Raw genomic sequence first — 13,904 nt, 5'->3', positions numbered from 1 at the left:
AACCGGCGAGATTACTCGGGCCGTGAATACATCCAGCAATTTTCCGAGTTGCATTATGAATTTGTGCTTGTTACGAATTTCGGAGAAATCCAAAATGTTATAACTCGTAAAACAACTATTATTTCGCGTTCTCTGCACGTTCGTCCGCTAAGAATAACCGCTTTCTTTTTCCATCGAATGTTGGAACGAGCGCGCTTTTTTATTCTCCGTCGCGAATCGGAATTCGTTCCTGCGCCGAGACTCTTCGTCCCCACGATTCCTGAGGGATCCCTAAAGATAGCGACACCCCCCACGTGACGACTGAAGTCTCGCGAGCGTTTCGTCATCTCGACGCGAAACACGCGGTCGATTTTAGTAGACGTTTCCTCGCGAAATTACGTCTTACTTCGTCGTACCTTCAAGAAAGCGCAAGTCGTGCGTTAAACGATCGCATTATCCTAGACACATTGACGGTGTAATTTGATGGCAGGTTAAGCTTGCTCTAATTAATTTCTGCGACCAACCACATTAAACGCCCGCGCGCGCACCAACGCCTCGCAGCGGTTATGTATAATATTACCCGTTTTGTGCAACGTGATAAATGCTTCGTGAACTGTATGCGCCTGCCCATCTCTCACGGCCTATAATTTGCCGTTTATGGCCGTCGTGCGATCCAGAAAGAATGTTTAACGCGAAATAACTAACCGGCATGCGAACAAACGTTTATGTCTTTCCGCAAGAGTCGATTTACGACTTCTCGCCTGCCGACCCTGCATTCTATCCTAAAAGCCGCAATTATATCCTACCTATAAAACAACAGACTATTCCGTTGAATTTCCTCCCATAATTAATACACGTTAATAACGAGTCGAGAAGTTCTGAATTTTTCGCTCGATGTGAGAAGTTGAGATTCCGCGTTTGTTGCTTTATCAACTTCCCATCAACGCCTGTTGCTATGTTTTTGCGGCCGGAGAAAAATAACAAAATAATCGAAGGTAGTCTCGTAAAAAGAATCCGATAAATACTACGTTTTTCACGAGTGTGTTTAATTTTTCGCAAGCTCCGTCGCAATTTTTATTCCGATACGCGGATAAATCAATATAGCCGTGCGCAAATAAGCATCTTTGTGTGTGTACACTGTGGGATCACATTGTGCACACGCTTTATATTCGTTACGGTAACAGTCTCGAAATCATTTTCGTCCCGATTCATCTTTCATGCTCGTTAAGAGCGTGAAAAACAGAAAGAAAAACATGAAAGAATTTCGCCGCGATTCTAATCGCGGCAAGCCGAGTCGATAAATTGTCACGCCATTTCAACCACCGCTAAACTCATAGAGATATAAGAATAGAGGGAACAAGCCTGTAAGTGGAAGTCATAGAGGCAAAGAGAGAGATGGATGCCGAGTGTCCTATCTGTCTCTTTCTAGTCACGCGCTGGGATTGGCTGCCGCGCCAACGACGATATAGCTATACATTTTTCTCCATCCAATTCAAAGAAACTGTCATTGTTAAAATCATAGAGATATAAGAATAGAGGGAACAAGGGATATATGCTACCTGTATGTGGAAGTGATAGAGGTCAAGAGAGAGATGGATGCCGAGTGTCCTANAGGGAACAAGGGATATATGCTACCTGTAAGTGGAAGTGATAGAGGTCAAGAGAGAGATGGATGCCGAGTGTCCTATCTGTCTCTTTCTAGTCGAGCGCTGTGATTGGTTGTTACAATGAGCCGCCAAGACGACCACGCGACGTCAGGAGGGGAGAAAACAGACTAAAATTTCGTTTTGTAAATATGCGTGTAGAATTAAAATTCGTTAAATATTCGAACGTTAACAAAATAATAATTGGACGCGATTTGTTTAAAAACGAGGCATTGTTTGAAATGCAAGGCGGAGTCTTATCCTGGATGTAACCGCAGTTTTCACTCGTAAGAAAGTACAAATACGTAACCTCAAATAATTATATGTTATTTTTTCCTATATTTAAAAAAATATGTAAATGTGTAGGCTACCGAAGGATATAGATATAAGGCGTAAATGGTTGAATATACTTCAACTACCTTTGTATTTTGTATTTTGAAGTGAAAACAGCATATATTTGCAGCATATATATGCTGTTTTATATATTTGCAGCATATATATGCTGTTTTCACTTCAAAATACAAAGGTAGTTGAAGTATATTCAACCATTTACGCCTTATATCTATATCCTTCGGTAGCCTACACATTTACATATTTTTTTAAATGTAGGAAAAAATAACATATAATTATTTGAGGTTACGTATTTGTACTTTCTTACGAGTGAAAACTGCGGTTACATCCAGGATAAGACTCCGCCTTGCATTTCAAACAATGCCTCATTTTTAAACAAATCGCGTCCAATTATTATTTTGTTAACGTTCGAATATTTAACGAATTTTAATTCTACACGCATATTTACAAAACGAAATTTTAGTCTGTTTTCTCCCCTCCTGACGTCGCGTGGTCGTCTTGGCGGCTCATTGTAACAACCAATCACAGCGCTCGACTAGAAAGAGACAGATAGGACACTCGGCATCCATCTCTCTCTTGACCTCTATCACTTCCACTTACAGGTAGCATATATCCCTTGTTCCCTTTATTCTTATATCTCTATGGCTAAACTCTCATTGTGTCGATATACACAGCGATATACGGATTAAAACACGACTTTCAGTTCGTTAGCGTCTACGTGAGATTCTTTTATCGTGTTTTGAGGAACCGCATTTCGGCCGCTTCCTTATTCGGTTTAAACGATACTTAATTTTAGTTCTTTTCACTATGTTTTCTTGCATTTTGTGTTGCAGCAAAATTATCTCATGAAGTTCGGCTACTTGCCGCAGACCGACGTGGAGACGGGCAATCTACGGACAGAGGATCAACTCAGGGATGCCATAAAAAATCTGCAGGTACCCATATAGAATTGATAGACTTAAAAAAAGCAAACGATGGTCAAACTTCGCTTAACACATTAACGGTGGGCGATCTCGACGAAAGTAGAGCGCCTAGAGCGGGCGATATTTTGTGTGATCATAAAAACTTTAAGGTACAGTCGAGCTAAATCGTATTACTACAACTCCCGCCTTTAAGCCGCAGTCGAGCTAAATCGTATTACTACGACTCCCGCCTTTAAGCCGCAGTCGAGATAAATCGTAGTACTACGACTCCCACCCTTAATGTGTTAAGAATCTGTCATTCGGTTAAATTAAATCACAAGTAGCGAATTAATGTTCTAATTACGCAGTATGATTTTGAAAACCAACATTTTTATGCGTGACGATGTAATCCGCTTATTGATCTTTTCGATTGGCCCAACAATAATGATTATTGTGAGAAAAAGTTACCCATTTAGGCAATTATCAGACATTAGATTCGGTCTGAATGCGATAAATTTAGATAGATAACAATAGAAATAGATTGATTCTCTCATTCAGCGGTGATATATGATTTCCACTATTCGACATTACAACGGTCAAGTTTAAATGATGATGACCTCCCCCCAAAAAAGGTTACATAGTGTTGAATATCTCAACATTAGATTCATTTACATTGTATACACGCGTTCGTGTACGCTCAATAATGATTCTTAACAATTGAGTTAGCCAATATTAGTTATTGGTACTGCGTCAGTATCGAAAATCTGGCAACTACAATTGGCTCCGGGGTAAATTGCTCGTTACGGCGAGTCGAATGAATTTTTCCGCGAGAAAGGACGTGTTTGTCGCCTTGAAAATACGATTGATCGATTCTCCGCGGAAATGGAAAAAATGGGTCTCGAGGGATTCCGTCCTTTCCGGTAGACACGCGTCTAACCTACGCGCCCGATTCTCATGTAAATCTTCATCGCGCGAGTGGTGGTCTTTCTCCTCGCTGCATCTTCCCTGGCAGATCACATCGCCTTGTAATCTAGGGTTCAGCCAGTTTGTTTTCGGAAAAGATGGTTTTATCGGGAGGCGGTAAACGTGTTTGTCAGATTCTGGACACGTTCGAATGCTCGATAGCGTTTATCCGCTCTCGAGCGGGAAAAAGGAACACGACTGCAAAAGCTACTCTCAAACGTCGCGTTTTTGTGCAACGAGATACTTTGCAGTCGTCGAATTTCATCAAGATCGTCACCATAGAAAATAATCTTCTATATAAAATTCTACAGGGAATAACATATCTGTCTTGGGTTGTAATAAGATTTGATTCATAACTTTACAACAGATAAAGAGTTTGCGTCACCTTAGGTAAATCATGCTGTTACCAGAAATTCGGCGGTATCCCCGTGACGGGCGAGATCGATGAGGCGACGCAGAAACTAATGAAGGCGAGGAGATGCGGACTACCAGATCAGCCGGATCCTAGATTCGGGAGGACGAGACACAAGCGTTTCACCATTCACGGGCAGCAGTGGTCGCATCGGAATCTCACCTGGAGGTGAGTACATCTCAAAAGTTGCAACATTTTTCGATTTATGATACTGACGAATATGCCCGAAGACGTCCAAATTATCGCGTACCGATAATAATAATAATATATCCTCCTCCTTCCTCGACGCGACGATAACTCATCCGCACGTACCTGTTGGTCGCTCTGAACAGGATGTCTGGCCTCTTAATTGCGTGCTTCCTCGTGTCGAGGCCTCGCCTCGCCGCTAAACTGCTCGGAAATGCCATTGACATTGTTGGTCCCCAGCCAGCTACTGGCGAATCTTCCCCCCGCGAAAACGATGAAAAACGACGGCGCGCTCCTCTTGGTCCCCTCGAATCTTAAAAGCTCGTACTTTCAATTCTTAATGGACAGCACCTCTTAACGTGCGTTCGCCTCGCGATAAATTACGTGCTCAGAGATGATATCTTAATTATTGAGCAAAATTCGAATTTATTCCCGCGATTTAAATTTACTTCCCTCGTGCTTTTACATTTCTTTTATCGAAAGATTAACGACGATCGTGCAAATGTCAGCGGTAAAGCAGGTTTCTGCTGGCGGGAGCGCGCCGGTACCGCAGGGAACGCCTGAAGCCGTCACGTTGATACGGAGAACTGCTGCAATATCGGCGCTATTCTGGCGCATCATGTGGCACCCTCTAGAAAATAATCGATATATGCATGGTATTATTGATTCATAATTAATCGCATTATAAAGAAGTTCCTTTCCTCTCGTCAGTTGTTAATTCACGACGCAATTTCTCTCCATTAATACATGTTTTTCGAGGCGGATTTTTTGAAAATCCCATCGCATACTAAGGAAATATAAAATTAAAGAAGAATCGAAGGAGTAGAAAATTCTTTTTTCCACGATGCATCCGATGATATTAGCGCACGTTCGTTAATTAGCTGCCTTAACAAGTTGGTCTGACCGAAGGTCGAAAAGCGGGCCTGTAATTTTCGCGGGTAAAATCCACGTCGGGACGAATCAAAGTGCATCGACGACACGGACGACGAGCCGGTCGAGCGATTAACTTCGTTACTCGCTGATCGCGCTGTGTGAATTCTGCGAAATTCGGCCGGTCACCCCTTTGTCCGTATTCGACGGATTTTTCACGCGCCCTGCTCTTCGGTTCGTTTGTTCCCTCTGGGAACTATGTGTGCTCGCGAGTTTCAAACGGCTAACTATTGAGATTATATTTTCGCATAATTCGCGGAAGAAGCGGGCACCTCGACTTAATGGCGAGAGCGAGGATGAGAAATTAGCGGCGATGGCACTTGCGCTAATTTTCCTCACGGAGCGAAGTAACGTTGTCCTGATGTTTCCTTCGGACGTAGGTTCCTCCGTGAACTCTTCCTTGCACAAGAGCTCGTCTTTCCTTTCGGGGATATATCTTGTATTCCGTTAGCGCAAAATTTATCTGAAAAAAACATTTTTAAGTGGATCTCCTCGGAGAAATTTTCTCTTCGGAGAAACGCTTGAATTCTGAAGACAGATAGCATTATGCGGGATGTGTCAAATGGGTGAAAAGAAGCTTGCGGAGTATATCCGCGTGACGATAGCTTGTATTTGCTTCTTTGCAAACACCGGTATTGGCTTAAGGACTGTTTACGAGACAGCTGAACGCGCACCATCCGCGGAAGCAGGATCCTCCCAACGACGGTTTCTACGCTTTGAGCGATCCTTTTCAGCTTCGAAGAGCTAGCTGATTCGTTGTCTTTGTGAATTTAGCGGGGAATGTTTTCACCATAGTTATCAAAACGTTGCTGGAGTACCGAAGGAATGTCGCGCGAATTATTGCCGCGTAAAAACCAGCTCGTTTTCCGGATACAGTAATCTGCTTCCTAAAAGGAAGAGTCTTTTCTACCCTTTACCACCGAAATAATTAGAGCGAAGCCCATTATCGTTCTGGCGCCGTGCAAAAATAAATCTTATCGAATAATTCAGTCGAACTTTTTTCGGGAGGGAGGAAATTTTAGGATCGTCGTATATACCCACCGAACGGCGAAAAAGCTGGCTGCTCTTTACAAAGAGGTCAAAGAAGATTGACCCGGTTTTTGCATTCTTTCTCTCTTCCTTCCTTTCTTTCCTTTTCTCTTTCTCTCGATTTAGCTCCTCCAATATCGAACGTGAAACTTCGACTTGAATGCATGAGGGAAGGCGCCGAGAGATGACGTGGACGATACTTGGATACGTTAGTTTCGGAACATCTCCGCGAACGAGAGATTAAAGAAGTTGGCGTGAATCGCTCCTCGGCGAGTTCTTTTACAAGAGAGATTGGGAAAAAGAGCAACGGCCGGTTTTTTCTTGATGGAATATTTAACGTCGGGCTTGTTGAAAAATTCGCACCGTTGGATTCAGGGACAGAAATGGTCGCGTGTAACAGAGAACAATTTTATTTCCTCCATTTCTCTCTTAAAATTATAATGTTTCTTTTCCCACGGACAAATTAAGGATACCAGAGAAAATGTTATTATTGTCGATATATATTCGGAGTTTTATGACGTTTCTCTTTTCATCTTCCTGGAATGGAGTCTGCAGCCTCTCCGCCGCATCGTATTAACTTACTTCCGTCGCGAGCACGCGGCTTATGACAAAAAGCTCCGTATCATTTTGTGCGCTTGAAATATTACGCGCGTTACGCTGAAACGACAGCTCGTTCTATTCGCCGCCCGCGGGCGAAACGTTTTCGCACGTTTTACACGAACACGACGAAATTCGGAGCGCCATGTACGTTACGGGGTTTCAGCCCGTCCCTCCTCGAGAGTGCAAATTGAATCGGGAATTCGTACGAGGGAATTTTTGCGCGAATGTTGTCGAGATTCGCGGCCAGAGCAATACGGCGCGGTTAACACAAAAATACCGCGGTAAACGCTTAAGGATACATGCATGTCGTTTCATAACGCCGGACGACGATTTACAATTTTACAGACAGGCTTTTAGTAGACATCGCGCCATGTATGAATGAATGACGCTGCTATTACGTCATTTCGAACATGTATGACGCAGAATTTTTGTCCTCGTTGATCGAATGACACTGTTTCAAAATTTAAAGGGAGCTTTTGCATTACGATCAAAATATAGGATAGGTTATAAGAGAAATTCGAGAAAACTTTTGTCTCTTCTCGTTCGTGACATTCCTGTGCGATGAAAAATATCGCGAGATATTGGATTTGCATCTCGAGGATAACGTGGGCAGACCGGGATACCTAGAATTGCGAAGGCACACGGGCGATTTGCACTTTGTTGCCGAGCTTACCGAACAATAGATTCGTTTACGGTAAAACTGCAGTTTTCCTGCCTGCCTTCGTGTGTCGTCTCGTTTCTTGCCACAAAGCCCGTTTTTCGCGATGAGAGAATGTGCCAGTTGGCCGCCGTCCAGCTAACGGCTATTCAATTTGTTCGTCAAGAAAATAGGGCCGAGTAATCGCCACATAAATCTCGTCGTTAATTGTTCATTCCCGTCTCATAATATGCGCAATATTATCGTCTCGCGCGACATTCGCCGCGTCAAAATGAAAAAAAAGAAAAGCGTTTTTCATTAAATTTTACGAACGATACACAGCAAATTATTTAATTTAAAAATCCATCCGTCTAATCATATTTTCATCCGCCGAACAGCTTATGCACGCGTGCACTCACACATCGTCGCGATAGATTTTTCACCGCGTAAAATCCTCCGGAATTCCTTGCTTAATTTAAACGCTAATTTTTCCTCTGCCGGTTTCCGCGAGTCGATTTTTCCTAAACTAAAATTAGACACCAATTAAGGACGCGCGCCTATTAGTTAAATGAAGGAGCGGGCCACTTCGGAGAGTTCTGCCTTTGCGCTGTTTCAAATGCACATACTCTCCTTCTCTGTCTCTCTTTTTCTTCTCTTTTTATTTTTTTTTTATCTGCGCAGGCGAGAACATTTTCCCCAGGAACTTCTTTGTCTCGCGGTAATTAAAAAGTCACGGAGAAAATAAAGCGGGACGAGGGAGTAACTGCGCTAATTGACTTGACTTCGTGACGAACAATCGCAGTATATTCACCCGGAATACAGAGTTTTTGGACGAAACTGTCGTATTTCCCGTTTTACGGGAGCGCGGATTCAGCGAGGAGACTACGGAGCCCGTCGTAAGCGGACTTAGAATTTTGTGGGGCCTACGAGTTATTTCGCGAATTTACGATCGTTCCTTAAACGAAGGTACCGTTACGACTAATTACGAAAAACGGCTGAATCAATTCACCTCGTCCGCTTTCTTCTTTTTATTTCGAAAATTCAATCTCCTCGGGCATTCGCTGAAACTCGTCGAATTTAGGGGCTTAATTTATTCCCCATCATTGCGCCGCAATGACCGGATAATCGTCATCAATGGCCACTCGCGCCGGAAAATAGATTATGGCACAGCAGAAACAGCCGAGACCCAATAATTCGGATCCCGAGCATCGCATCCGCCGGTCAGTCGGTTCGTTAACCGAAGAAGTTACTCTAATAATCCATCGAATCATGTTTCTCAATCCGACGCGGAAAATTTTCGTAGAAAACGCCGTTGTTGAAGTTATATAGATTCTTTTTGTCGATATTCATCCGGTAATACTAGAATTGCCCGACTAGAAATTTATAGTCCAGCTCAGATTAACTGATTGTCGGGTCTATCTAAGGTTATATTATCGGGTCTTAGGAAAGGATAATTAGGACTTTAAACACACAATTTTCTCATCAGATTGCATTATTAATCTCTGCCACGTTTTATCTCAGGTAACGGAAAAGATTATAATTAGATTTGTAAAGAATAAGGAATGCTAAAATAGTAAAAAAATACTTACAGAATATAAATTGAAGCACAAATATTGTTAGAATCGGACGATTTTCGATTTTAATTATGTAAAAACAACAAATATTTTAAAAATGATAAAAATAAAGTTTATTAACGTACTATATACTAGGCTTGTTAGAAAACGTCTGTATTAGAAAGCGATCGTGCAAGTCATAGTAAGTAAAGTGAGTAAGATCCCGAAAAGAGCGTAATCAGTAAAACTTGATAAAATAATACATTAAGATAATCCACTATAAGGTCGTAATATGTACCTAAATATTATAACGAACTTACGAAGTTCTTCAATTTTTGTCGGCACATGATTAGGTTTACCGTATTGCGCTCACCTACCACTAGGACTTTATACAATATCAGATGTACCAAATTTCTTTTCGGGTACAACGTTGACAACATTTCCTCACCTTTCCCGACTTGGTGATGTCAACTACAATTATACACTGATGTGTTATCGTTACGAGAATACGATCTTATTGTTTATATGTAAAGATAAAAATATTTTCTTCCGTCCAAATCGACCCTCGTGCGATGTGGCCCGGCACGATAATTAATTAAACCATTATGTAACGGCCGTTGCGCATGCCAAGGGATGCGTGGGACCTCCGGTCTGAAAGGGGACCATTCGCAGAGAAGGAGGACTCAATAATCCCCATTGTTTCTAACAATTAAGCCTCGTCCTGGCGGGAAGTCCTCAGAGTCCTGACGCGAGAAGTGGATCGTTTCTCTCGATCGCGCGACACGTGATTGGCCGCCATTGTTCGTCGGCGATCTCGAACGCGTCGCTCGACGTCATGGTGTTCCATTGTCTTCCGGCTTGTTTGCGTTATCCGCGCTTGCGTTGCGCAACCCTCGATCCTCTTTCTCACCTCCGTCCGTCTCTCGTTCTCAATGATCTTTTACGCGCGTTTCGTCGAACGACCGTCCACGAGGAGGACGACGACGGCTCAATTAAGCCGAGTCGGTTTAACGTGATTTTTACAAATTCCCTGGGAAGAAGGACGAGCTCCTTAACGCGAGAGATAAACGAAACGGCAGCTTAATTTAGATTTATTCCTCGCTCGCCTTGTTGATCCTTTGCAAATCGTACGATTTACGTGATTTGAGAAATTTGAGAAATCTCGCCCACGGTCACGGTGGTGAGTCAGTCATATCGAGGGGTTTCACCCGCAGGTAATTTCTTTCATTAAAAGGAGAATGGTGTCGGTCAAGAGAGACTATTTATCCGCGGTGGAAGACGACAGTGCGATGCGATAAGTTTTCCTTCTCCCTTCTTCTTTTCCTTTCGTTGTTTGGTGTCGCCGTCGCTCCTGAGAAGGATGATTTATTAAACCCACTGCATGACCTCGCGCAGGATGTCGGGAAATGTTCTTCCTGCGTGGATGACGCTTATCAGTAATACGCCTCCTATGCAGTTTCTCGCGAGAGGAAGACTTTAATCAACGCATGAACGTTCCGTATAGTTTTATGAATTTTGATTAAGTACCGCGACATTTTTCGGACAACCAGCGCTCCAGTTGTGAGAAGCGTTGCATGGGAATAAAAACCGGATGAAAAATTTCATATCTGCGCGAATATATATATTGTTATACTAGATCTCGTAGAATGCATCGCGGCGATACGATGCGACAAAAGTCACCACGTGTTGCAATATGTGTGCCTCTCATTCAGGAGGAATTAAATTAAGAGACAGCGCCGAATTTTATATTTGACGAACACACTGGCAATCAAGTGCTGCTAATTGTATAACGACAGAGAGAAAGGGGGTTGGAAAATAAAGACGGCATTAAAAGCCGACAGTTGCAATAAATCCACTCGGACGGGGGATTATACGTTGCTGTTTCCCGACGAAATGTCAACGGGCGGCCGATGAAAATTTGATACCTCGATTGGAAATAAATTCAACCGGAATAACCCGTTATGATTAATCGATCTTCCGGTGGTAATTGTGGTGCGGTATGCAAGGTTAACTGAATATTCGCAGAAGCTTTTACACGAACGTAGTGTTTCGAAAGGGACAACCGAACGTCAAAATATTATCGCGCTTATTTGAGGGGGGAAAAACAACGTGAAAATTGCGACGAGAGGGTTAACAACAGCGTGGTGCGTGGCGAAAAAGGGAAGAAGGAGGGACGGAATAGAGCGTCTCGTGGCGAAAAATTATCGTCGCGGAAAAAGAGGACGACGAAGGGGCGTATGAGAACGACGCAACGGGCGCATGTTTCGCCACATGTGTTTCGTATCAGTTCAACGCGACAGACGAGAACCGGCACAGCGCGGCGTGGCGGCGGTCTGTCGGCTCTCCGCTTCTCCCTTTTACACACAAAGAGCACAGTGGTTCGCAGCTGCGATGTAGTGTATTATTTTAGAAGAGCATCGCACGCTTGAAATTCTTTTTTATTTAAATCTTCACCGTGTTTACTTTTGTATTTTTCGAAAAAACAAAAAGCATTTTGCTTCGTTCAATGTGTCTGTGGTGTTCTTTTTTCGTTTCGAAAGGGATATCATACACGTTTGATTGTTCAATCGGTATTTAGCTGAGAGGAAGTATCCTCTCCTATCTATTTTCAACGTAATAATATTCACAACGGCTTGCAGCTGTCAGCGGCTGCTCGATATCTCGTTGGACCGCGCGGACTAGAAGTCGTGTTTAGCGACGATACCGGTTTATCATCTCGCTTTCGGCCTGTTATTTATCACCGGCGGTATCGCCACCCTTAGCGACTCAGCATCGCGGCATCCGCCTTTCGAATGACGCATCGCGTTTAACAACATCGAAGCTGCACCGTTAAACGCACGCGTTGAAATATTTGCTTTCTTTTTCCCTTCTTTTTCCCGCGACGATTTTCCGAGAGAAAAATTCTCCTGTAACATCCGCGATTGTGAAACGCGATAGAAATGTATCGAATATTGAACAACAGAGTTGTCACTCTGTCCGTTTCTAAAAATAGCACGTCAACGCATTTGCTCGCTCGAGTGGATAATTAAACGAGTAATTGAGAGCGCGGCCGAACATGTCGGTTATCCGGACCAGCAGCCGAATTATATTTCGGATAATTTGTTTTTTTCTCGACTAATTCAGGATGTATTCCGAAGGAATTTCCGCTGAACTAGAATAACGATAGTAGCGGTGATATCACGACGCTGAGTGAAAAGATTCGGATGCATTTTGTGGAACGGAGTGCGATACAGAATCTAGATACCGAACAATGGCTGTCTATCGCGCTTGACACGCGATCTAAGCCAGAGTAAAGGAAGCTTGAGATAATGTCGAGGATGCATAACTTCGATCTATGGTCATGTAATTAGCGCGACGAATCGGAAATTGCACTATCTCCGACGATGATAATTAATTACAATTCGGGCTACATCTCTTATAGGAAGAAAGAGGAGGAATAAAAAGTACTTCCTCCTGTGAATGCATTTCAAACACTCGACTGTTGAAAGTTGGCGTAAAAAATAATACATTTTATCTTTGAACAAATCACCGAGTGCCGTCCCACTTTTTGCAGAATTTTAACGTCGCTCGATCTGGTCTCTTTTCCTAGACGAGCGAACGAAGTAGCGAAATATCGATTTTAGCCGATGCGAGAGGTAACAGAGACGACGACAGTCCTCGATTACACGCGTCAGCGTGATGTATCGACTGGAAGGAACAGACAGTAATTTCGGGCCTCGAGTTTGCCCGGTGTCACCCATTAGGAACACCTGTATGGCGTGTAATCACAATGCGACGCTGTAAATGAGACCAGATGCAGCGAATATGCATTACGGCTACGACGTCGCGCAAGGCTACGTCGCCGCATTAGTTCGACACACCTCGGCTCAGTGCCTTTCAACCGTGCATCTTCCATTTTCTTTTTTTTTGTTTTTCGGTGGGAAGATATGAAATTGTCGCGCGGGAAACCGTCGCCTCTTATTGATGATCTTTTCGTAAGTGATGAGAACAGGTGCGAGAAGAAACGTATTTCACCGAAATATTTCGCTATGGTTTTGCGTAATTTTACAGATAACTAGATCTATTTAATGTTGTATATAATTTGTATAATTAATTATACATGTGGAACACAGGGGAGAGTTATCTAATACGCTCACAGAAAAGAGTCAGTCTTCAATCAAAGTAAATATTTCTACATGTACAAGCAAGAATATTATAATATTCTTAGATTTTTAGCCTTGCGTTGAATTCAAGTAATATTTGTAAAGACTAAAAATCTTTTAAGAAGATTAGAATATTTTTGTTTACGTATAAAAATGTCTATCCTTGATTTAAGACTAATTTTTTTCTCTGCACCTAAATCGTACGTTTTTTCTTCTGCAATATTTAATATAAGCGCGGTCTAGTAGTAAAATAACTGAACAATGAAATATGCAATCGAAACTTGAACAAATTGCATTGCGCTTTCTGTGTGATATAAACGTTTTGAAAACATTTTAAAAAAGTTTAATAATAACACCTTAAATAGTACGATTTTAGCAACTTTCCCCTAAATGATATAAAATAAAAATAATATATTATAGAATATAAAAATAAAAATATATTACTAACGTGAAAGCGCTTGACGCTTCGGTAGACACTATTTCTGGGCGAGGCGCATTTTGAGATTGAACTCACGTCCCTAGCGAAATAAACGATTAAGTTCGCGCGAGAAATTTCGCGCTGGTCCATTAACGGCAC

The 13,904-nt window shown here is 42.6% G+C and overlaps 1 protein-coding gene across 1 annotated transcript in view; it reads left to right on the top strand.

The window, feature by feature from the left end:
* Positions 1 to 2,811: 2,811 nt before the first annotated feature.
* The window catches only part of LOC106751910 (matrix metalloproteinase-2), a 74,341-nt gene continuing 63,248 nt past the window's right edge, over positions 2,812 to 13,904 (top strand). Inside the window, exons 1-2 of the mRNA XM_014633176.1 lie at positions 2,812 to 2,908; positions 4,249 to 4,418. Of these exons, the coding sequence (XP_014488662.1) occupies positions 2,819 to 2,908; positions 4,249 to 4,418 (260 nt within the window). The 5' untranslated portion in view covers positions 2,812 to 2,818. The remainder of the gene's footprint in view (positions 2,909 to 4,248; positions 4,419 to 13,904) is intronic.

The sequence above is a fragment of the Dinoponera quadriceps genome, unplaced genomic scaffold (genome assembly GCF_001313825.1).
Source record: "Dinoponera quadriceps isolate SergipeBrazil2010 unplaced genomic scaffold, ASM131382v1 scaffold22, whole genome shotgun sequence".
In the NCBI taxonomy this organism is placed as follows: domain Eukaryota; kingdom Metazoa; phylum Arthropoda; class Insecta; order Hymenoptera; family Formicidae; genus Dinoponera; species Dinoponera quadriceps.
The sequence above is the reverse complement of the archived record's forward strand: the minus strand, read 5'-3'. Positions and strand labels throughout refer to the sequence as shown.